General features: G+C 37.4%; 1 protein-coding gene across 1 annotated transcript; it reads right to left on the bottom strand.

Moving 5' to 3' along the window:
• Window positions 1–2,865: 2,865 nt before the first annotated feature.
• Window positions 2,866–21,794, bottom strand: LOC145771167 (SH3 domain-binding protein 5-like). The gene is made up of 7 exons (XM_082582906.1): window positions 21,660–21,794; window positions 12,631–12,759; window positions 9,475–9,636; window positions 7,830–8,003; window positions 6,587–6,812; window positions 5,557–5,655; window positions 2,866–5,170 (listed from the first exon to the last, which is right to left on the bottom strand). The coding sequence occupies exons 1-7, from the start codon at window positions 21,756–21,758 to the stop codon at window positions 4,827–4,829; spliced, it is 1,233 nt and encodes a 410-aa protein (XP_082439032.1). The 5' UTR covers window positions 21,759–21,794; the 3' UTR covers window positions 2,866–4,826.
• Window positions 21,795–26,593: the final 4,799 nt, after the last annotated feature.

Consider the following 26,593-nt stretch of genomic DNA (forward strand, 5'->3'; position numbering starts at 1 on the left):
GCCCGAGAAATCCTGACAACGGCCCTGCCGTTATTATTTAAAAGCCTTTTTGTTTTTATCTGTGTTAAAAGATAAGTTTAACTGATGTTTGTGTGACTTATCCAAAGACGCAACAGTTTAACTATTTCGTTAGCCTACAGTAGGTCAATAGGCCTATAAGTTATAAAATGTGCAATCTAAGTCATCGTAGAAAGCATCGCTTTAACTCTTAACAGCCATATGCTGACTACTGTAGCCTAATAAAGGAGGAATAAAATGCATAAAAAAAGGTTGGAAACCACTGCTTTACAATCTAGCTATGACAAGTAGGCTATTATTTTTGCTACGATTGTCAATAAAGCTCCGCTCCGATAGCTCAGTTTGTTAGCGCGTGACTTCTGAAACGAAGCAGCTTCAAAATCAAGCGGCGCTGGTTCGACTCTCGGGGTGTGTGCTTGAGCAAGGCACGTTAAGGACTGCTCTCCATTCAGCGGCTTCTAATGAATGGAATAATTCCCGGCAACAAGACTTCAACAATCGGAAACTTCACTCTGTCAACCTCGGTGACCGGGTCGCAACTTTCCAAAAGGTACCATTAAAAAATCCCCTTTGAGCAACAAAGGAAAACGTAAAGTCTAGCTGAACTAAGTCATTGGTTTGCCATCGGCTGCTTTGGCGCAGAGGGTTAGGGCAGGGCCTGATTAAGGCTCACGGGGGCCCGAGGCATTGCTAAGTTTAGGGGCCCCTATTGGCAATCGCTTTCGATAGAGCAGGAGTGCTCAACTGTTAGCCTACTGCAAAATCGTTACACAAATTGAAATTTTTACTCAAAAATAACATGTGTGCACATACTGGCACAACAACTTTCACTACCTACGCCTACGGTAGAAAGTGCTATAAAGTGGACCGGCTGATAATTTGGACCACTGCTGTTTTTTCAATGACTGAAGTAAATAATTTCATGGTTTGTGAACAGCTTGAATTAACCTTTCTTACTGACCTAGTTTTTACTATTTCAGAATTCAGATTCAAAGGATTGAGCTGGTTCTTTGTTTTTACTAAAGGTTTTGTGGGTCTGCGATGTTATTTTGCTGGTCCAAACTGTTGAGAATTTTTCAAATATTGCTACAGTTACAAAAGTAATCTGCAGGAGAGGCATTACTAATGACTATCTGCCAAAATCTTGAAGAAATGTCCACTGTTTAGTTTAAGTTTATTAATTCTAAATGACACCAAGCAACATAAGATTATGCTAACTGTAATATGGACCACCTAACTGTTTGGTAATATGGTCCAGGTTATGGTCAATTGGTAGAAATTTGTTTCTCAGTAATGAAGACAGGCATAGAAATGAAGTTCCATGAGATTTATGCATTTTTTTCAAACATTTTAGAGTGCATTATAAAATATATTTGTAACTTGCTTTCTTATAGTGATAAAAGCTACTACCAGTAATTTGCATAATCACTTTGATATTATAAACAATTTGATTAAATTCTGATGACATGTCTAAGCATGGAAATTGGATTTAAAATGGATTTAAATGCAGTAAATGGATTTAAAAAAGCAGGAATTTATCCCATTAATGCTTTTGTATTTGATGAAAGTGATTTTTACTCAGCTGAAGTTTCTGACAAGCCTCATGAAGTCGACACCTCTCCAAACAATGTATCACCGGTGATAATTGATGATCAAGATATGTCTACTCAAGATGCAATTTCTCGAAACATTTCACCTTTGTCACAAGATGTGGTAAACATTGAGAAAGTGGCAAAAAATTCTATCATGTCAACAGAATTAAATGCTGGAACTTTAGCTGATGCACCGTATGAAGCAATCTTACAAGCACCAGGACCATCGTCATTGAGTGTTAAGAACTTACAACCTTGTTCACTGTTCAGTTAGCATTTCATGCAGGGTATCTGTCGAGGACATGAGCCCACTTCCAAAATAAGTTACGAAGGGAAGAAAACGTAGAAAAACTACAAAGGCTACTGTGCTGACAGGTACGCCACACAAACATAAAATCAAGTGCACAGAAAAAGCTAAACAAGTGAGAAAAGGCTTAATCTTTTAAGTTTTCAAAAAAGAGAGGTATTCCAAGCAATGGTGCTTCTGCATGCACTTGTCTTGGACTCTTGTGTGTGACGAGTCCACTGATGAGGATTGGATTCAGTGTTGTCAGCGCAAGAAATTGGCCCATGAAAGTTGTGCTGATATATCAAATGCTCATTTTTACTATTGTGACAACGATCAATGATTTGAAACTTGTTTGAGATGACTATCATGAACGTTTCAGACTATTTTTATTTATTGAGTGTTGGTGTTCTCTTTCATGCCTTTGAAGTTTGACTTCCTTGATATATTTACTTTCACATGACAACGTATGGTGGTATGGTGGTCTATTTTAAAAACTGGGTTGATAATATGGACCATTATGTATAAAAAATAATAATGTAGTTTTCTTTGTTTGTTTTTTGATTGTTTTTGCAAACCAACTAGCCTGTAACTAATCAAATAAAGTTAGTTGCACCCCAGTGTTGTGGATTTTTATAAAAATATTAAGATTTTTCATTAGGTGGTCCAAATTATAGTACTTTCCCTACTAATGTAAAAAATAATGGGGGCCCCCAAAACCAGGGGGCCTGAGGCCTGAGCCTCTTGTGCCTCATGGTTAATCGGGCCCTGGGTTAGGGCGGTGGTAGTCATTACATTGACGTGGGTTTGATTCCCACCACTGCTATTGCTCTTTTTTCTTTTGTAATTACCAAACAAAGTTCAAACGGGATTTTTTAATGGTGCCTTTTGGAAAGTTGCGACCGGGCCTGCGTCAGTGATTCAAAGCCTCTGCAAGTATGCGAAACTGCCAAGGATAAAGATTCAATCAATCAATCAATCAAAGACATAAACCCAACCGTAGGCTAACAGCTTCTTTAACATCAATTTTTTGGCTATAAAAAATACACACAGAAGACAGAACATTGAAGGTTTCAACAAGAAAGCATAGTTCTTGTTAAAAATAAACAAAAACGTAGTCTGAAAAAACATGAATTTAAAATTATTTTGAGAGACCAAACATCACAGCAATAGCCTGCATTACAAAACCGATTAAGTTCACCAAGCACATGCTACAAAACAAATCTACGTTCATTGACGCAACATCGTGTTTTTTAATAATTGGATTGATAGCTGGAAGACGGCACCATGTTCAGTTTCCATGAACCTCCTCATGCATCAGGCCACAAACCTTGACCAGTGACGTCATGATTACAAGACAACCGTTTTCTGATAGAGAAAAAATGGACTACCGGTATGCCTTTCATTTGATGGCAATGCTTCGAATATAACAGTTGAATGGTGCAATTTATCCAAAGTAACATGGGCAAGCAAATAGTCATAAGTTGATTAATATGTAACTATCCACAGGTAAACAGAAAGTAGCCAACTGTAGTAAACAGAAGAATTGCAGTATGGTGCTGAAGAAGTAGGCTAGCATGCCTCCGTGTGTGCCGAAAGTTCTGATGCATGATTATTATCTGCTTTTTACTGAATTCTCGGTTTTCACTTTTGAGTAAAAAATCATCAGTTGCAAATATGAACATCACTTTACGCTTCTTTCAAGTTAAACTACGTGTAAAATGTTGCAAAATACACAAACGCACAGTGAGGAACAGTACGCGCAGTATCCGAAAGAAAGTAGTAACGTATTGCGGAGTAACTAGATTTCGTAGCTACACACAGATTCATGTGTTGTCATGCTGCAATAAACACAGGTTCAAACGATGAAACACTCAGCCAGCAAATCAGTCTTTTTTCGTATTCTTTTAACGTTGGTAAAACGTTAACTTTGCTGGTTGAGTAAAGTGCTTCTTGGCTTCATGTACAGTGAGCCAGGTGGCAGCAGCTGACGCCACTTCATTGATTCAACGAAATATCAAATCAATGTCAAAAGATAAGCTTTTGCTACCCTGAAACTGGACAATCATTGCCATAGACGCATGTTTCTTTAAAAGACAGTAAACTCTACAAACGTAGGCAGAAATAGCCGCAGTATAAAAAATAGCTGTTTGAATGTGTTCAGGCAAAGAGTAGAGGACTTTACAATCTCAACTTGATATTTTTAGACAATCTTTGTTGCACATGTGTGCTAACCTTACGAATTAGTGTGTTATCCTGACGATGCTAGTTATTCAGTGAAATTTAACTTCGCTAATGTTCATCGATAAGGTTAGTTGTATGCAACTGGACTTCTGAAACGAAAGGCTTCTATCCAAAGACGATAATAACAATATTTCGAAATAGGAATTTGATAAATAAATGGTCTAGTAGAAAACAATACGTATTAAAATTACGTCAATCAAATAGCCTACTTGCGCGAATCGTATGTATTTTTTAGATATTGGAAAGGAGATTAAGTGTCTAGACTAGAGAAATACATCATAGCAAATTCATGAAGATTTTACTGTGGTTGTGACGTTTTGAAAAATATAGTAACAATGATGCAGTGGTTTGTAAATGTGGCTTTGATCGCATACTTCAAATATGGTATTATAACAGTAAAATCTAACAGAAGCTATGCACGACCTAAAATTGCTTGTAGACACCATGCTCAGTTGCGAAATGGCAATTCCTTCAGCATGAAGCATCAGGAAGTGCATGGCTTTTCTGTGTGTCTATTTTTTATTTATTCATAGTCACTGGCTCTATTGTGATGCATTGAGCCCTTTTATTCGCAACTGATGCATCTAATATCTGAAAAAGAATTTTGTATTATCTACAATTTTGACTAATAAAAAATAAACACAAACGCGTGAGTACAACGGATAAAAAAAAGGGTGATAATGTGCTTAAGGGGAGAGCACTCTACCTAAACCGGCTATCGTTAAAACAACTTCACTGTTGCCTTGACTGGATTGCTGGCCAGGCGAACCAGAAGGAGAACTTTCACTTCGAGAGTTGAAGTCATTCTTGATGTTCGGTAAACTTCTGTTAGGGACAATATCACCGCTGCGCTGAGAGCGTTTCTCTGTGAATGAGCTGCTTCTGGAAGGAGTGGTGCTTGTTGAGGCGCCTGACAACTCCCGCAGAACGACTTCTTCAGCAAGCACAGATCGAGTTGTGGATAAGTTGGCTTCGTCCTTGGAAAAATTCGATGAAGATTGACTTCCTCTAGATGTCAGAGAAATATTATCTGATAAATAGAAAAAGGAAGCTCCATGAAGTTTCGAAGAATCATAATTCACTTGCTTTGGGAAACACCAAATCGTAATTGGAGGCTTCTATGACTTCAACCATAAAAATTTTTGATTAAACTGTTTGTCACGAAAAGTTACGTACTTTATACGCAAACAAAATAATGATCAAAACAAAAACATTAGCCTATTGTATAAACAAATATACGTAAAAATATTTAGTAAACCGAACTTGGCTAGGCTAAGTTTCATTTCTATTAAAAGTATTAATCTGCGGATGAATAAAATCTTATTTCAAAATAACTAAACTTAGCTATCTGAAAACAATTCAAGAGATGTTGGAAACAGCAATAAGAAATTGGAAGTTTGTATAAGAAATGCTTACCAAGACTGGACGAATGGAATATTTTGTTCAAGTGTTCTGTAGAATCAACTTTCCTCAAGTCGCTAACGATCGATGAATCTATGCTCACCCCGTCAGCTTCTAAACGAAAATGTTCTTAAATTGAACTAAAAATTAATTCACAAATGTTGTTTCGAAATTCCTCGCGAAGAAAATCAAGCAAGATAGGAATTTGACTTAAGAAATCTTGGAAACATTTTTGTGGAAATATTGTCTGACTGATCGTTAAATGTTGAGTCATATGGGTCATGGGCGTCATGGTCATGGGGCTAGGCTATGTCATGCAACAAGGGTTTCACGCCGTTTTTTTTTTTAATTTTATGTCTCTTATTCGGTGGTATTTGTTTTGAAACGGATTTGATATTGAAACAAAAACACAATTTTGGATTTAAACAAGATATTTATAAATGTATGGTGTGAACAGCCTAATTTCGAAACGGTTAAAACAAGTCGAATTCGAGTCAATTAAAGTATCTTTTATAAATATTTTTAACGTCTAGTGACCTTAAAACAATGTAAAAAATTAACCTTTCTGCGAATGGGATTTAATTAGTACACAAAATATCTCAATACGCGATAACAGCTCAAATACATGCCTTGCAGTTTTGCAAAGTAACATTAAGTGGAACTAATACTTCCAAGTCAATTATTACAAAGATGAGAGAGATAACGCCCTTGAAGTTGATAGATATGGTAAAATTTGTATGATTGAACTAACTGGACGGATGATAACTCATAGATAACTTCAACCGCCATATGGGCATAAAGACTATGGTATTGATGGCGTGTCGGCTAGTGACTAGTTCACTAAACAACTAAATCTTGACTCACACGGCTTTTAACATTACAACTTATGCATGGCATTTTAAATGGAATGGCGATAAGGAATGGCTTAAATGCAGATACTCCATAAAGTGCACACAATAGAGAACAAATGCTAGCAAATTGGTTCAACGGAAGTCAACAAGTCTGATAAAAAGTGTTTGAATTACCACCGTATTGCTGTTCGCACCTTCACTGATCCTTATCTCTGGAACCGGCTCCAAGGAAGGGACATTTTCTGCTCCTACGCCCTCCTGTCTTTCTCCCAGGACCAGTCTCTGATCATCTTCCGGATAGCACTCCCGGGAGGCATGGATTGAATCGCTTATCGCTTCCAGATTTTGAAGGGCCAGTGAATATTTTACTTTCATGTCCCGCAGTTTCTTCTCAACTGCACTAACCTGGTCTTTGATGTCCTAGAGTCATGAAGAGTTCTCAATTTTACAGCAGTTTAGCGTTTGTTAACGTTAAAACAATGTAAAAAAATGCAACTTTGATGATGGGTAGGCTCTGCACGTGACAATAGCAAAGTTTGATATAACAAAGTACTCGTAATAACTGGTGCAATGGAAGTTTTCAGGCCTCCAAGTAAATCGCATGATTTTACGCATAGTGGCAAAAATACGGATACGTTAGAAACTGCAACATTTGTACAGTAAATAATTAATAACATTTATATAGCGGCACATTCACGTGACAGTATAAACTATGTTTCTAGGCGCAGTACATGAAATCAGTGGCGAACGCAGGATGGCATTGGGCCATGCCCCTCCTTTAAAAATGTTGATTCTTTTAGCGTTGTTGTGATTGTGTAGTGCAAACATATTACATATTGAATGTTCAAGAGTGGTCTTGGGTAGTAGGGCCGTATTAACCACCCCTCATACCCTCGGCGGGCACGGCTGTTTGGGGGCCTAATCATTTAAATTTGTTTAATGTTTTTTTGGCTATTTGAAATGTAAAAAAATAATAACAATATCAATAAACCGCCAATAATAACAATATCAATGGACTGCATGGTCAAACAGTGAGAGCATGGTTGGGCATTCGAAAGGGCGACAGTTCGACACCGCTCAAGAGCATGCGGCTATGTATTTGGCAATACACAAAGGCGTGCCTGAAGGTGGACACCAAGATTGGCTTCCTTGCCATTTAATCCAAATCTTCGACCACCGTAAGCCTGGATACGACACAATAATATTACTCAAAATTTTGTTGGTGTCACTTTCTATCAAAGCTCACAACAGTGACGAAGTCTAATTAATGCTTTAATTATGTTTTAGATACCATGTCAATCTCTACCACCAGTGATGATTTAAAGCTGCGCAGTAACATATTGCGCAACGCATTGGACGTTCAGAACGAAACAAGACGTAAAAATGTGAAAAACATTAAACGTAGGCTACTGTACTTTCAGGCTGTCTTTTACTCACTTCCAAAGTCTTTTGCGTTTGTTGTTTGGTTTCAAAGTACAGTCGCGACTTTTTGATATTAGATCGAAGTTTCCTCTCCAACTTGTGGACCGTTTGTTCCGCGTTCTTGAACGCATCTGCCTTTTGTTGATGCTCGAGTTCGCTGCTGAATCGTTCAACTTCAGCTTCGTTCACCTTGTCGAAATTAAACAGTCAACGCGATGGTTTTACGATTTTATAGACTGACACACAATGTTCGTTGAAAAAAAAATTTGTTGCTTAAATAGCGGCCGTTTTTCTGGTATCGCAAGGTTGCAAGCGTGGTGGACCGGGATAAAAGTGTTATAAATGATAATGCGCTTTAGATTAATTATTAGTTCCATAATGGAGATATGATTGACTTTTTCAAAGCCAAGTCAATAGTCAATATAGATGATGCAAATAACGCACGCTCATTTTAGTATTGAGGTGTGTTCAGGAATAAGTCAAATACAGTTTCAGTAAAAACTACACCAAAATGAACTGCACTCTACATTTTCATGCATTGAATGGACGAATCAGTCTTAAGAACAACGATTAGCAGCTGGAATTCAGATTTTAACTAACTGCATAAGTGAAATGTTTCACGTTCAATTGTGAATGCGTTGTGATCCAACAATTTCAATCGCAAGTCTTTCTGAAAAAAGCCCAACAACAGCATTTGTTGCTGCCAAACAAGAATCACAGAAATAAACAAGAAACTATCATTTATGTTACAAGCAACAAAACTTGTTCTGAAGAATCCTAAGCAACCGAAACCAACGTATGTTTGATGATGTTACCAATACCAACAAAATGTTAAATTTTGATGAATTGTTGATGACATTAGGCGACCCTCAAAACTAAACAAAACACTTAGTCAGATATAATATTCGCTCTAGTCTAAAGTCTAAACCAGAGCTCTTCAACCTTTTTGTCCGTGGTAAACCTTTTTGAATTTTTAATAACTTTGTATACCTCACAAATCGGAATGGCCCGTTTCGGTGAGTCCGATCTCTGTTCGGTAATTTTTTCAATTTTTTTTTTAATTATCGGGTACCGTAGCCTAATTATCATTGCCGTTTTAGGGTAAGGGGTTAAGAGTTAGGGTTAGAGGTTAGGAACTCACCGAATCGGACTCACCGAATAGTAGCAGACCCTACGACCCTCACAAGTAGCAATGTTTAATTGTGCACAGGAAGTAAAAAAAACTAATAATTAATTAATTGTTTGTTAAAGTGATTATAGTAGTCTTGAACTGGGCACAAGAAACAACGCATGCAAAAGTGCAAAATACGTCAAAATTGAAGTTGATTTAATGGCTAGCTTGTTGTTGCGTTGTTTCGGCAAGTTGGACATAACGCGGTGTTAGCTCTTTCTCTATTCCTCCCGGCATTAAAGAATCAATGTCAAGTATCGAGGTCCGGTTAAAAGTTTACAAACATGCCAATTGCTGTCTCTGTTTTGACTTCCACTATCACAGATCTAAGCTGTATACCCTTCTCCAGCTGTATACCCTAGTTTTGATCTGGTATACACTTGGGTATACTATACAGTATACCCGGTTGAATAGCACTGGTCTAAACCAATCTACAATCAACTATTAGAAAAACACATGTCATGATGAGCACTGAGATTTAGATGCTACCTTTATTGTTGCATGATTGAGCATTTCGGGCCAAGCCGAATCTTGCCGATTGGCATCCTTCAGCATTCCCTGCTCTGCCACGGTGACCATCTCTCGGGCGGCGACGTGCATGCTAACAGCGCGTTCATAGTTCAAGGCAGCTTGCTGTGTCTCATTTTGGGCCTAAAGAAATTTGCGAGTATAAACGTCTTAGCTTGAAATGTATGAAATTCAAGAGAATTTGTATGATAATAATTTTTGAAAATTAGCTTTACACTGACAAAACCGTATATTTATCTCTAAAATTACTACATGCAAATTTGTCAAGTCATGATGCGGTAAGGATGAAAAAATATATATTGAAACTCGGTAGCAAAATTGCCATACAGCTAAACACTGATATTTAACAATATACAAATAAAACCTAACAACAACACGGCATTTAACATAATCTAATAACATGAAAATAAACTAAAAATTACAAACGTTTTCGGCCATACTCATGTTAGACCTTTTCAAGTAACCAATTGACTGATGTTCACCATAAATTGAAATTACAAAACTGACCTACATACACCAAAATCGAAAAAAAAGAAACCCTTAAGAATGAAACGGCAAGGCAGAGTAGAGGCAAAATCACACGACGTTTAATAGCGCAAAGAAAAAACACACATAAAATGACGCAAAATTACGTGAAGACATTTAGCAGATAGAAGGCGACAGGGGCAAACAACTGTCTATTGAGGCGAGGGTTGCAGGATTTTATGAGCAAAGTCTCGTAGATTTTAGTATCGAATTCGGTGAAGCATTTACGTACAATTCTAAGATTGTACGTAAATGGTTTATTGTTTGAACAAGCTGGCAGTAGAGTATGATCTTTAATGGCACTTTTTCTGTTGAGAGCTGTTAAATCCAAATGCTCCCTCACTCTTGTGGCCAAATGTCGCGTGGACATACCAATGCATGTACAGTTCACATCATGTGAAAAAGTGAACTTGTACACCACATTTAAACACAAAAAGGAGGGAGTCTCAGATTTAAAACCACACACATTGACAAAACGTTTAGATTATTTAAAAAACCACGAGAGATAGTTGTTGACAATTAAAATAAGAACGTAATCAATTGACTTCATTATTAAAACGGTAAGAATTGGAGCAAATGTCTCGTCCTCGCTTAAGTAGGCACTTAATCAATCCAGACTTGTAGTTAGAAGGGCATATAGCGAGGAAACTCAGAGGGAGGTTAGTACTGGTTGGTTTTCACCAAACCAGGCCTCGAAATTCGTTTTTGTTGACGGCGGACAAACGTGTCCGGTCTGAGCAGCTTTTTCGGCGGACACAACAATTTTAGCGTAGATCGTCATGCTTAATCACTTTATCTTGAAAATTCTTCGGCATTTGAGAACTATAGCTAAAGTTTAGAAGGCTTTTTAAAATTTCAGCGAAGTCACTCTGAAAGGCTTTATCAGACCAACGACGTGCGCTTGAAGAGTCAAAGCACCGTGTAGCTGCTCAATACACCGTATAACTGATTAACTTCTACCTAACGAGGGCGTGTGGCTTCTTGCGTCACAATGCTCTGGGCACGAGTCGGAAAAACTTCTACACTAACGCTACTATTTTCTGCTGTGCAAAGTTTCACTAGGCCTTTTTCTTTAAGTTTATTTTTGCTTGTCACGTGAGCGAAAGTGAATTTTCCCTGGGCCTTTTCTTTCTTATTTTGCTACATGTTCCTGTAATAGCTTACTGAACTCGTATAATCTAATTTTGTAACCAACCTTGCCTTATCAATATTACTCGGAGATCAAGCCAGACATTGTGACGTAAAACTTGAACAAAGTTGCGCTGATTAGTGTGGAAGTACCCGTACTCCCGTCGATTCTTAGCGAAGAATTCACCTTCGTTACCCTGATTCAATGTCACCAATTGTTGAAGCAACGTAAAAATCGAACGTTTTCCTGCTTGAATGGAAGCTACCCAGACAACAAAATCTATCATTTTTACATTGATTCAACGTCTGAGTTTACATTGAATTAATATAAGAATGATAGATTTTGTTGTCTGGGTGAGAGATACAGTATTCACATTTTCTAGATGCGCGGGAAATTATATTCTCGCAACAATTGTTAGTACTGTGCAATGACGATTTGTATCGCTAGTTCCTGTGTTATTTTTCGGCGGACAAATATGACCGATCTAGATGGTACTTCCCGCGGACATCACATGCTGTGACGGCGGACATAACCGTCGTGTCCGCCGTGAATTTCGAGGCCTCTCAAACCCAAGTATCAAATTTGTTGCTATTAATTTTAATTTTGACATCGACAAAGGGAATGGTCTGATTGGCTTTTTTTGCTGTAAAAGTTATATTGGGATGTTGCGAGTTAGTATGTTAAGAAAATGCGAAGAATTCTCATTATTGAATATAGCAAAAATGTCAACATACCGTGAATACAATTTTCGATGACAATTCACATCAGTTTTAGCAAAGATTTTATTCTCTACAAGTGCCGAAAAGAAATTAGCTATGGTTGAACCCAGAGACGAGGCCATTGCCACACCGTCAACTTGTTTATATATTTTTTTTTATAAAAAACCCTAGCCTCAATAGGCAGTGGTTTGCCCCAGGCGCCTCATATCTGCTAAACGTCTTCACGTAATTTTGCGTCCTTTTTGTGTGTTTTCTTCCTTGTGCAATTAAGCGTCATGTGATTTTGCCTCTCCTCTCCCTTGCCGTTTCATTCTTTTGTGCTTTTTTTTTCGATTTCTTTGTATGTAAATCAGTTTTGTAATTTCAATGTAGTACATCAGTCAGTTGGTTACTCATTTTCGGCCAACATGAGTATGGCCGAAAACGTTTGTAATTTTTAGTTTATTTTCATGTTATTAGATTATGTTAAATGCCGTGTTGTTGTTAGGTTTTATTTGTCTTTGGTTCAAGAAAATCACCTTTTTACCAAAATTGTATTAAACAATATCACATCATATTTATAAAAAATAATGTCAGAGTATTCATACACAATTACACATTTATGTTATGTGACATTGAATGACAAATTTTGTAATAGTGTGGCAGAAAACAGGTTTAGAATTAGTTATAGAATAAACAAAAGAATATAACAATATTTAAAAATTCCAAAACTTACAGACAACGTATACCTATTACCTAACTTACTTGTTTTGCCAATCTGCGAGCTTCATAATACGGCCGGGCTTTACTGATGCAATCTCCTAGTTTTTGTGCAAGATGGTTGAGACGTTGAGTCGCATCAGTCAATGCCAATCTGTGATTATTGCGCTTTTCCTGAACCACAAGCAATTAAAGGTTACTGAATAATGTATGACGGTAGTCTGCTGTGTAAAGAATAACTACAGAAGCGGACAGCTCTTTCGATAAGTTTCACCCCGGGCTGTGGAGTCGAGCGAAAAGTATACGACTTCTACTCCTTCGTTTACGGAGCACATCTTTTAGGTGCCTGCCAAATAGGTGCGCACAACCACACACTATGGTGTTATTTAGGTGCGACGCACTGGTGCCCGGTCATTAAGGTGCTGTTTCCAGTCAAGCCTATTTCATTAGGTACTTGATGGCAATACTGCAGACAGTGATGTACACAGCATCTTCTCAAGGGGGTGGGGGGCATTTGAACGGGAGCAAGTCTTTTAGGCGCGGACATTTAGGCGCCGGTCAAATAGGCGCGCACACTGTGGCGTCTGGATATTTAGGTGCAGAGCACTGTGGCGCTTGTTCATTTAGGTGCTATTCCTAGTAAAGTCTGCAGATTGTATCAGCTTGGCAGGTAGGGCAATGCTTTTCACACAAAATGTTGTATTGAACAGAAAAATATGTCATGGCTTCCGTGAGTGAAGCTGCTTAAACCGGCAATGCTTTCATACAAAATGTTATATTGAAATGAACAAAAAAATATGTCATGGTTTCCGTGAGTGAAGCTGCTTAAACCGGCAATGCTTTTCACATGAAATGTTATATTCAACAGAAAAATATATTGCATTTTAATGCGCGTGTTCGGCATTTATTTGTTGTTAGTCCGGGTTTGCATCGGCGAAAGCCTTATCAATAAATTATTCAAGTTTCCGAACATGACTGAGTTCACTTTTAGTGAGTCAAATAATAACTACACTAAACATCAGTAAAAAATGTACCGTAGCCTATATTCAAGCGGGTGGTAGGCTTGAGTGAAGAGTAACTTAGTTTTCCGTCAAAACCCCGACTAGGTTTAATAACGAGCAAAGTCGCACCATTATGCTTGCAACTTGTAGCCAGGGTTCGTATGCCCTATAGAAATGTATTCATGTAGTAGAGCGTTGTCTCATTCGTACTCGTCACACGACCAATCCATCCCAAGTAAAAGTAATTGCAAAAGATAACAGATTAAGTAAAGTTCCATCTGGCTGCAACCTGTGTTCATGAGTAGCAAATGTCCTGTGGAGATGTGCTAATACCAAGAGTAGTAGAGCGTTGTCTCGCACCTCATCTCCACACGCACATTAACAAAACAACATATTTTTTTGTTCAATATAACATTTTGTATGAAAAGCGTTGCCGGTTTAAGCAGCTTCATTCACGGAAGCCATGACATATTTTTCTGTTCAATACAACATTTTGTGTGAAAAGCATTGCCTTACCTGCCAAGCTGATACAATCTACAGACTTTACTAGGAATAGCACCTAAATGAATGGGGGCCACAGTGCTCCGCACCTAAATATCCAGATGCCACAGTGTGCACGCCTATTTGACCGGCGCCTAAAAGACGTGGACCCATTTGAACTGCTTTTAAAATCGAAAACGAATGAAGAAGATGCCCATTTGCTAATTATAACCAGCAAGTTATAGTGTATAAGAATAAGATTAGCCTACCAAGTGTGCATCAATGACGATATTTTGTTAGTTTACAACAGCTAGGTTGCTCATTTAGATAGATTTTGTACTTAAAACAAACAATATGGTAGTCTCTTGACGTCTCGAAAATGTTTTACATAGACGGCATAATTACTCAACCCAGTGGGCCAAAGGTATTGAGGATCAGAACTCAGAATGGCTCGTTTCGGCAAGTGCCCTATTCGACGACAGCCTTTTTCGGCGAGTTCCCCATTCGGCAATTTAGAGAATTTTACAATATTGTTTCTTTTGCATTCCGACAAAGAAAAATAAACTATTAAATTAAAAATAATTAAAACCGTAGCCTAGTTATCCCAACCAGCAGAAATTGACGTTTTTACATCGTTTTAACGTGGCTAAACGTTGAAATCGTCGATTGTAAAATATATATACCTACAATAAACACTTGCAAGAGCAACAAGGGTGATTTAACACAAAAGAAATTCAAAAAGTGACAAGTTTTCCAAGTTTTTACTTTGATAGTCTCGCATTTAAAAACTTGGTTTTGATGTCATAAAAGACTCAGAAAAATAAAAATTGCAGGAAACCGGCTCAGTGTGACCATGCGGATTCAGAAAAAAGTAAATAACAATAGAGATATAATTAAATATAATAAAATACAGACATACAATACTGCTTCTGCTCGAATAAACTTTGTTCAATCAATTTCATTTTCCAACAGTTTTACAAAAGTTACAAGTGAAATAATTTTATGGCGATTTAAATGCAATTATATATACTGTATTTTCACCAAAACGGTAGTAACAAAAATGCAAAAAAAATTGTACAAATTTTTTTGGAGAAAAGAAGAAGAAGCAAATTAAGGAGAAAGATTATAGTTGCAACAATTTGTATAAAGCATTAAAGCTACAGAAGTAAAGTAGTGTTGATGATACGAATTTTAGTACAAAAAATAAAAAGGTCTGGCAGCACTACTAAAAATATATTTAATGACAAAAATAACTAATATATTCTAAGTTTGCATACAGACGGATTCAAAATACCCAATTAGCCTAACAGTTCGTATTTACATTGATTCAATGTCTGAATATTCAATCGTTGGATTTTCAAAAAATCGCCGAATAGGGAACTCGTCAAAAAAAAAACTCACGCTGAATAGTAGCAGACCCATTGAGGGTACGTTCAGTGGCGTACGCAGGATTTTCTTACTGTGGGAGAGGGTGCATTTGATATAATTTGACATTTTTAATCAGGTTCTTGGCTGTACTTGCATGATCAGGCAGTGCTGCAAACTGATATGTCATAAAGTGAAATTCACTTTGTAGCACAGTGGGGAGAACTGTCGCATAATGAAGCATTTCTAATAAATGGTTGTGAGTATAATTTGACATACTGAATAGCACCTAAATCAGTGGTTTCCAAACTTTTTTGAGCGCGACTCAAATCTGAGTTTGGTGAACATCTCGCGACCCAAGACACAGACAACCTATATAAACAAATTTACCACTCCACTGTTTTTGCAATCTTTGCCTGCTTTAAACAAGACACAGACAACCAGTTGAAGGATGGTCTACTGTAGCTCCTCTTGCTCAGAGTCTAAGTAAAAGTGCTAGATTCGTTGCTGAGTCAAACCGGCTTGGCTCCAGTGCCTCTTCTCGATGCTTAAAAATGCGCTCATTTTTTACATGCGTCGGATGTCTCTTTAACTTGTTCTTCTTTAAGGATTCGTTTGACAACATTTTACAACACAGCCTACTGTACATAGCGGCTTGCCAGCAGCACCTGGGTCGCAAATAAAAATGAACTTTAAATAAAAAAAAAAAGTTTAGAAATCATAAATTGTCAACTTAAAGAATAATTTACGTGCACTGTGATTTATTGATGGAAGTGACTTGAATGCCGGTAAAACTGCTTGCCATAATTGATTTTGATAAGAGAAGCCGAATAAAAGCGTGTGATGCTCAATAGAAGAAAAAAAAGTTTATTTATAAATTAATTTACAACAGTCCGATTTTGGCAGATTTAGATCGTCTCTGCACGACTCATTTTCTGACCCTTCACGACCCATGTTTGGGTCGCGACCCATAGTTTGGGAACCACTGACCTAAATGAACAGGCGCCACACCTCAATGTCCAGACGCCATAGAGCGCACACCTATTAGGCAGACACCTATAAGACATGGACCCTCTGTTTATAACTGGCCTACTCCGACATCCGTGTTGCTGCATTTATACGGGTTACCATTGTATTTGTATGCATAGGCGCCGACTCGTGGGGGGCGGCGCCCCCCCGTGAATTTAGTTCGGGGGGGCTGCCCCCGCAAATTATTTAAAAAAAATCCTAAATCAAATGTTTCTAAGTTCAGATTTGCGTTAGTTTGACTTTCATTGCGGATCGATCTCAATTAAAAGATCTACTTGTTGCAACAAGAGCGCTGCTCCTAAGATAACAAAAGAAACAGAAGTACGGTAGCTGATAAACGCCATCATGGTGCCGTTGAAGCACAGTAACAATAATTAAAAAACGTTTTTCTTGATTTCTTCTGCTTTGTTTTTTCTTGGGAGTGTCAATAACGAGGTGCGGTTTGCTCAGTTTAGTATCTACTCGTATCAGGGTTGCCAGATTGGCCTTTTTACGGCCAAATGTCAGAAATTTGGCCTTTTTGAAAAGTGTTTGGCTGGACAATTTTTGTTTGGCCGCTTGGCCTTTTTTTGGCCTTTTTTAGTTTCCCGATTGGCATTTGTTTGGCCTTTTTTTCTTTTGGTTTTTATAGTTCTTTTGGTTATCCCTAGCAACAGTGAAAAGTTTTGGTTTAGCGTTTTACATCATGCCCATTTCAAAGACCTTGCTAGCTATGCTTTAACATGTCTCTGCATCCCTGTCAGTAATGCAGTAGCAGAGAGGATTTTTTTATTACTTACTGCAGTGAAAATAAACACGAAACAAAATGCAGACTGAGCTTTTGGAAACGATTTTGCGAATACAAACGGACAGGCTGCTGAATGGAAAATGTTGCACAAACTTTGATGGCAGTGCCATAATGATAAGGCGTTTCACATCTGATATTGTTTATGGTGAAACTAGTAGTAACGAAATGGCAGAGGCGCTAGCTTTCCTATAATATGGAGTGTTCATTGTGGAAAGATGTTGGGCATAAATGCAATTGATTTCTTTGATTTTGCAGTGTTGGGTGTTTAATGTAGCCTACAAGTAATTATATTGGGTATAAATATTGTATATATATACTATTTCATATTGCATTAAGTGATATGCCAATATTAACTCCTTCTCACTAGTCACCTAGGTCTCACTGGTGGACGTTAATGGCTTTTTAGTCTACAGGATGACGCTTAGCCTAATGTTGTATGCATATTTCAGTTGTATTGTAATTGTTTCCATACCTATCTGTTTGTATTTTATGGATTGCATTTTTTCAGGAATTTTACTAAGCGATTCTTCTTTAACAGATAACATGTAGAACAATAGAAACTGGGTAAATATTATCTAATTTGTTGTTGAAAGTAAGTGCAAAAACACCACTGATTTCAACAAAGAGAACAAAACCTCAGGTTTGGCCTTTTTTTCTATAATTTGGCCTTTTTTGGGGATGCATTTGGCCTTTTTTGTTTTATCAATCTGGCAACCCTGACTCGTATTAAGAGCTGAAGTTCAAAAGTGACCAGCGTATAATTCGAAGTAGCCTACAGGCCTCGAAATTCGTTTTTGTTGACGGCGGACACACCAGTTTTAGCCGTCGATCGTCATGCTTAATTACTTTATCTTGATAATAATTCTTCGCCATTTCAGAACTATAACTACGGTTTTAGAAGGCTTTTTAAAAATTTAGTAAAGTCACTCTGAAAGGCTTTCATCAAACCAACGACTTGCGCTTGAAGAGTCAAAGCGCCGTGTAGCTGGTCAATACGTCACATAACTGATTAACTTCCACCGAATGAGGTCGTGTGGCTTATTGCGTCACAATGCTCTGGGCAGGAGTTGGAAAATTTCTATACTAACGCCACTATTTTCTGCTGTGCAAAGTTTCACAGGCTTTATTCTTTAAGTTTATTTTTGCGTGTCATGTGAGCGAAAGTGAATTTTCCTTGCAGGCCTCGAAATTCCGGCGGACATGACCTCCGGAATGACCTTGAATGTCTGCTGAAGCCGACTCATTGGTCGGTCATAAATGACCGCCGCAAAATTCTTGCCAAAAATAGAGCTAATGCAGCAAAAATATATTTTAAATTTGAATTGTTACAATTGTTTGTTTAACGCGGTGTCCGACAAATTGTTCGTAAGCAATTGTTCGTAAAACAATTGTTTGTAAAATTAATTCTTCGTAAAACAATTCCTCCTAAAGCATTTTTTCGTGCATGCAGTTAAAATTTGATGTATACGAAGAAATGCTTTATGAAGAATTGTTTTACGGATTTCATTTTACGAAAAACAGTTTACGAACAATTGTTTTACGAACAATTGCTTACGAACAATTTGCCTATAACCGTTTAACACAAACAAATACGGAGCTGAAACAATAATAGTACAGGCAATTGCTTTAAAGATCCCATTAGAGTGGCGTGGTTAACGAGCTGATGGCAAAAGTAGCCATTTTTACATCATTTCAACGCCTTGCAATGTTGCCTTGAAATAAAGTTGTCTGAACTTTTCGGCAGGATATGTATTCTAATTTTAACAATGAGGATTATTTCGTTACATTGATCATTTGTTAAAAAGAAACGTCACAGAGAAGCAAGTCTCAGCTGGGTTCCGCAGGCGACCTTATTCACGCTGATACTGATAGAAATAGAATTTCTGCACAGAAGGGAGGGTATTAGACTAACATTATTGTGTTAGTTAGTTAGTTAATAGCTAACACTATTGAGTCACTAATGCGCATTTGTCTGGACGGTCCTGACATGGAGATTTACAACCCGCGCCGGCAGTAATCGCTTGGCACAACGATTCTATAATGCGAAAACCACGGAATAAGTGATCAATTCAATTTATTTTTCTTTGCTGGCGCGAACATGTAGAGAACGATAAAGTAATCACACGAATTTTACACCAACAAAAGGAGAAGATGACAAAACCAAAAGGTTTAAAATATGCATCAATAAAACTGTTTGAAAAACATAATCTTAAAAATGCACAGCCACCAAACCTAGAAAAGAAAGCGAAAAAAGAAAACTTTTATTTCGTCGATAATAAGATAGACCTACAACACTTGCTAGAGTAGCAATACAAGGGCGATTTAGCACAAAAGAAATTCAAAAAGTGACAAGTTTTCCGAAGTTTTTACTTTGAGAGTCTCGCATTCAAAACTTGGTTGTGATGTCATAAAAGACTCAAAAAAATAAAATTTGCAGGAAACCGGCTCAGTGTGACCATGCGGATTCAAAAAAAGGAAATAAAAATAGAGATATAATTAAGCATAATAAAATAAAGACATACTACTTTCTGTTCAAATAAACTTTGTTCAATCAATTTCACTTTCCAAAAGTTTTACAAAAGTTACAAGTGAAATAATTTATGGCGATTTAAAATTTAAATCATAAATGCAATTATATTTCCACCAAAAAGGTAGTGATAAAATGCACCAACAAAAAAATTGTAGTCAAAAGCAAATTAACGAGAACGATTATAGTTGCAACAATTTGTATAAAACATTAAAGCTGCAGATGTAAAATAATTTTGATGATACGAATTTTAGTACAAAAAAAAAGATCTGGCAGCACTATTTCTAGAAATATAGTTAGGCTACCATTCAACATATTACAATTTAATGGGCAATTTGATGACAAAAATAACTAATTTGCACAATTTAAAGTTGTATTTTAAGGATAAATAATCACATCTTAGTCCAACACAAGCAGTTTTTGTTATTTGACCGAATTTCCATTGGAAAGCCTACTTCTTGTCTTCTCTTTTTTTTCACATTTTTCTGACATTCCACTTCGTAATTTCCTTGCAAACGTTTGAAGAAGATGAAATTGTAATTTTTCCTTTATATTTTCTTGAGTTTAGCTTATCTCCAGGTCCTAAATTTGCACAAATCCAGTTTTTAAACTTGGACCTGGAGAGCAAAAATCTTGCTTCCGACATCCAAAAAGCGCGGGAAAACTCGGTAATCTTCATGCCTATTATAGCATAGAGTGATTTATTTTAACGTTTGCGTTTTGTTGCTTCTACCTTTTTCTCAACCTATGCTATGTTGACGAGTATTGTTTCTTGTGATTGTCAGAAATAAAACCAACTGAACTGATACTGATTGTCAAACCTTTACATGTAGATTTTAGTTGATCGTAGTTGCTTTTGTAATAAGGAAACTTGGATTGTTGTTTTCAATTGTGTTTATTGCGTCATTACACGACTGTCATTAACGCACTGATTTATTTGCAAGCAATCTGCTCCAGTATACTTCAGGGTCGGTTAATTAAGCCATCAACCATTGCAGAGTTATTCTGTTGTAGAAAATCTTCTTTCTACAAACACGACTTCACAATACTGTAGTGTGATTTTGTGCAAAATCTACATGTAAAAAATATGTCCGGTTGAGACATTAAATGTCCGCTGAAAGGGCCAGTCCGGTAGGACATGCTTGACCGCCGAAAAAAAGTACAAATTTCGAGGCCTGCCTTGGGTCTTTTCTTTCATACTGTAATACCAAAACTTAACAAATTTTGTTGCATCTTGCTCTAATAGCCTACTCGTATAATCTAATTTAGTAACCAACCTTGCCGTATCATTATTACTCGGAGATCAAAGCCAGACATTGTGACGTAAAACTTGAAATAACTTGCGCGTGATTAGAAGTACCTGTACTCCTATCGATTCTTAGCGAAGAATTCACCTTTGTTACGCTGATTCAATGTCATCAATCGTTGAAGCAATGTAAAAATCGAAAGTTTTCCTCTTTGAATGGAAGCTACGGTAAGGAATACAGTATTCACATTTTAAGATGCGCGCTAGAATGCGCTGGAAAATATATTATCGCAGCAATTGTTCGTGCTATGCAATGACGATTTGTATCGCTAGTTCCTATGTTATTTCTCGGCGGATAAATATGACCGATCTAGATGGCACTTCCCGCGGACATCACATGCTGTGATGGCGGACATGTCCGCCATGAATTTCGAGGCCTGAACCTACATTATAAAGCTTGGCGATACACAATGGCAGATAGACGCAAACAAACATCAATGCTGACATACAAACATCAGCATTTTGAATGTAAGCAATCAGTCGGCTAGAAAGTTTGCCCCCCCCCGGCAATTTTCAAAACCCGGCGCCTATGATTGTATGAGTACATAATGAATCAGTGAATAGATATTATATACTCACACTTATTTCATTTTCCAGTAAGTTAATTGTTTCGCTTGTTGAATTTAAGCATTCTAGTTCATCTTTAATTCTTGGCTCAAAAACATTGTTATCCACCATACCTTGTTAATTTAAATCAGGCAGCCTATGCCGATCTGGTAACAGAAACATTTTGTTAAGCAGCTCAAAGAGAGGGTAACCATATCCAATGCAGCGAACTGTCGATGCAATCACATCTTCAAAAACATCTGGGCAGATTCTCAAAATGGTTTAACACTTGGAAGCTTTATTTTAATATATATACTAAAAAAATGCCTCTTTCTTCAATACAAAATAGCACTTGCAACTTCAATGCATAATATAATACAGATGGCCAATTGGCCATGTTGACAGAAAAAACAATGCGGTACTACAAACTTGGGAGTGATAGAGTCTGACAACCTAAAACTTCACAAACACATTAATCCTATTATGAACACCAATTTTGAAATTAACAGCATAAGAATATGTGGTATGACTAGATCTCACGAGGTTTTATAGTTTCAGCAATCAGCATGTACAAATTATATATATATATATTCAACTAAAAATAGAATACTGTGTAGAAATGTGGCAAGAAAAAGGGGATCTACCTGGCGAGAAAGATGGGATCTAATTAAAATGTATCATTCTTTGAACAATAATCAATTTTTCATCCAAGAAGCAATACAACATTAAAAGGCAAGAAAAAGTTTTTTATGCAAAGAACATTATCGAACAAATCTTCAAAAACATTCATTCTCTAATCGATCAATCAACAAATGGAACACTTTACCACATGAAGTTGTGATGTCCAAAAACATATATAAATACTTTTAAACACAACTTAAGGCAATTTTTTTTATTACACACCAATCATAGTATATATTCAGGGTCCATAACTTTTAGGCGCAGACAGTTAAACGCCGGTCAAATAGGCGCACACAATGTGGCGTCTGGATATTTAGGTGTAGAGCACTGTGGCGCTAGAGTGGAGTGAAAAAAGTTTTTTATCTAAATCGAAAAAAACAGGGTTCTTAAATCCCGACAAATGACCTAAAACTTTATTAAAAATTGACTTTAGGGGGTTGCCTCCATTTTCCAGCCGGCAACCCCCCAATTTCCGTGCGCGAGGGGGTAAAATTGCCTATCTCGGTAACCACTGGTCGTAGAGTCATGATACAGCCCTCGAAATTAGCTTCCATCTAAGACGGCAAAAACATTGCCGTCGCCAAATCAGCAAACCTTGGATTGCGGCGGCATTTGCCGTATGCTTTAAAGTTTAAACAAACGAAATTGTATGCGCTTTATTCTTCGTGTTTCATACGGCGGTAGCGGAGAGCATCACGCAAGCTATTTTATGCGCTGACAATGCTCTTGTGAACTGTAAAAAGTTTGCAACCTTGTAAATACTGGCTTAATTGTTACGAAAAAGTTTTTCTTTCATCGAATGCTTATTGTTTACCGGTGTCGTTGCGAATGTAAATCATCGTGAAAGAAGATACAGTTAAAAAGTGGAATTTACCTGCAATAGGTTATCAAACAGAGGGAACTGAAGGAAAAGTTGGTGTGGTATTTTGCAAAATTTATAAAGAATTTTATGACGGAAGCAAATCGGAATTAGAAAAGCTACGGGGTCAAGTTAAAAAAGTAAAACAAAATTGGATAAATGGTTCTTCGGCAGTAAAATAATGCTTCCGATTATATGGCATCGCGCGTTCACGAACGGGCAGTTTTGTGTCTTCAATTATTCCAGTGACGACGCGACAACCTCATCCTCCGATATAGCATCTGATGATTCCGATTCTGACTAGTTCTTTATCCAACAGACTTTGTGTTGCTTGCACGCAGTATCCCAATTGTGCCGAAATTATGTTAGTGTATACGTAAATCGAGCCAATCTTCTCGCAGGGAGCTAATAATTTGTTACCGGTACCTGTTTGAGCAATTAATGTTATTTTATGATGGTTCAACGTCGCTAGATGTCGAAAACCAAACGTAAATTTCTTCTTGGGCATTGTTGTTACCCAGGCAGCAAAATTCGTTATTTTTGCATTGATTTTGCGTCTGTAGACGTTGAATCGATGTAGAAATGATGGTTTTGCTGTCTGGGTGCGCAATATAACCCGCCGGGAAAATTATGTCGATTTGTGCTGACTCGAACGTTGAATCAACCCAAAATTAACTTACTTTCCCCCTGAGTTATTTGACGTGAATTAACGTAACAGCATGCGTATTGCGTTGCTCGCTTTATCGCTACTTTTAGTATTATTACATCACAACAAATCAAACGATGCGGTCGTGATCGACTACTCTAGTATATTTTTCGCTTCTCGTTTTACATGTTTTGGTACAATTTTGTCGTAATAAACGTTCACAGCAATTGCCGACGCAATTTCAACTTTTGCAGTTTGGCCTCGGCAAAGTTTTTGCCTAGTAAAAATATGCTATAAAATATAATATTTTTGAAGACTGCGTCAGTGTTTACAGCAAGTAAAGTGGTTCAAGGTGAGGTCTTGGTACGATGTTTCTGCTGATTAAACTCCCGCTGCGAGTAAATAACACAGCAAGAAATTTTGAACAATTTTTGTCCTAATTAAGTGCTCATTTTGTGGCGGCATTTTTATTGCCGTAGCAGAATGGCCATTATGACGTTTACGGCGGCATTTACCACGGCAATTGCCGAGTGCCGCCGCCAATTTCGAGGACTGTGATATATAGCTCAAAAGCTCCAAAACATCATGTTTCTATCTGTCCTAAGAAGAAAGTTTGCTCTATTTACAATACAAAACGAGTTATAGCCAAAAAACCAAAATATACACACATTTTTGTTAAAATTCAGCATTTTTTCTGACAAATTGTGATCTGTCATAAGTTTTTTGAAAAAAAAATCTGATATGTTGCACCAGATATAGTAACACACTGATAATACCGAAGATTGGGCCCATAATCCAAAAATATTCACAACACAGTCCTTTTAACATCAGTTCAAACCATCATAATGAAGCACTCACATTAAGCATTATGTTAATTGCAGCAGTGCTAAAATATCACAAGTGTTTGGTGATGAACTTCAAAGAACTCATATTCATTTTGCAAAAACAAGTTGCTTTGCCTGGTGTGACATGTTAGCGACATGGCCGAGCGGAACTGCTCGTGGTTTTCAATACTGCAGCGGCAAAGCACGAGTTTGATAACGGCTGGAGGCAGATTGTGTTTGACATATATTTGGGTGGCTGGAGACTCGAAGAGTGGTAAACTCATATCCCAGTCGCCCCCAAACTTAACATCTTTTCATAATTTCGTCGATTTGTAATTCCTCAGTTGAAATATTTCAAGTGTGAGCTTTGCTAATCCTAAAAGGTTCTGTTTTTAAAATGACAATTCAGGCCTTCTGATGGCACAATAATCACAAAAAAAAATTGAATAGGTATGTCAATTGAATTAAAACGACTTATTTCAAATGCATTTTTGTGTCAAATTTTTTCATCAGTTTATGAGACTTAACTTTTTGGCGAATGAGTCCATCTCGTCTTTCAAATCCTGAAACTTGTGCTGATGCTTCTGTTACGAGCTTCACATGTTGTTCCACTGTTTGATTGTGGCATGAATAAAACAAAATCGGAGGCTTCTCGCGGCATTCTTCCAACTCTGCATCGGTTAAGTGCTCAATTGCTGGAGAAAGTTGTTGATAAGGTTCAATATCAACTACGGTATAACTCAATGTATGCCTTTGCTTCTAAGTTCAACTTTGGAACACAGAACAAACGAATTGGACTGCAGTTCAATGGGTTGGAACTGCTATAACTTTCAATGTCCATAAGTGAATTTGTTTCAGCGGCATGTTTGCGAATTGCAAGCACCTTGGTCACACCCTTATTTCGTATGTCTTCATTATCATCCCCCAGCATTGCAATCAGAATATTTTCGGGGTGCGAAATAACCGTTTCTTGTCACCACATTCAAAGCAATTTCCCGAACGTTTTGGTCAGAAAGATTCAAAACTCGTTGAATCAAGTTGAAAAAGTTTATGGATCCATTTGTTATATGGTTGTTTAGCTTGATTTCAAACCAAGTCGGAAAATATACTTCAAGGCAAAAACGAACCAGAATCTCCAGGTTCAAAGGCGGTTCATCCACTGCAGGCCTCGAAACTGAAGGCGGCCATCGCGGCCATGGCCGCGATTAACCTACAAAAACCAACATTTTGTCCGCCGGGTCTTGCCCTTCCGTCGGCCGCATTTGTCCGCCATGAAGTTCCGAAAATTTTTTACGCAAACGGCTTTGTGAATAAAGTACTTTGCCACTTATAATCACAAAGGATTAGAAAGCAACCAAAGCACCCGATAAATCACAATACACACTGTCTATGCTTGAATTGTTATTATTGATTGACTCAGCAGGACGGTGATGTCTGACCTAAGCAGGATGCAAGTGACATCACAATATACTTTATTGATGCGATATATTCAGTCTTCGAAATTAGCGTCGGCAATGCGTGAATGGATCATTCAACGTTGTTAGATGTCAAATTAATGTAAAACAAACGTAAATTTCTTATTGGGCATTGTTGTTATGCAATACAACACGCCGAAAAATTAAATCGATTTGTGCTGACTCGAACGTTGAATCAACCTAAAATTAACTTACTTTTCTCCCCGTGATTTATTTAACGTGAATTACAGTAACAGCGTGTGACGTGCGTATCTTGTTGCCCGCTTTATCGCTGCTTTTGGTATTATTACATCACAACAAATCAAACAGTGCGGTCGTGATAGACTACTCTAGTATATTTTTCGCTTCTCGTTTTACATGTTTTAGTACAATTGTTTCGTAATAAACGTTTACAGCAATTGCCGAGGCAATTTCAACTTTAGTCGTTTGGCCTCGTGAACGTTTCTACCAAAGTAAAAATGTGCTAATTTTGAAGACTGTGC

This window comes from Aplidium turbinatum, chromosome 1 (assembly GCF_918807975.1).
Source record: "Aplidium turbinatum chromosome 1, kaAplTurb1.1, whole genome shotgun sequence".
In the NCBI taxonomy this organism is placed as follows: domain Eukaryota; kingdom Metazoa; phylum Chordata; class Ascidiacea; order Aplousobranchia; family Polyclinidae; genus Aplidium; species Aplidium turbinatum.

Excerpts from the sequence above, each read along its gene's own strand:
- LOC145771167 (XM_082582906.1), bottom strand. The coding sequence starts at position 21,758 with ATGGTGGATAACAATGTTTTTGAGCCAAGAATTAAAGATGAACTAGAA. Across the intron at positions 8,004-9,474 it reads TCAATCATGCAACAATAAAG|GTGAACGAAGCTGAAGTTGA; the intron begins GTAGCATCTAAA and ends AATTTCGACAAG. Across the intron at positions 6,813-7,829 it reads AAACGCAAAAGACTTTGGAA|GACATCAAAGACCAGGTTAG; the intron begins GTGAGTAAAAGA and ends TCATGACTCTAG.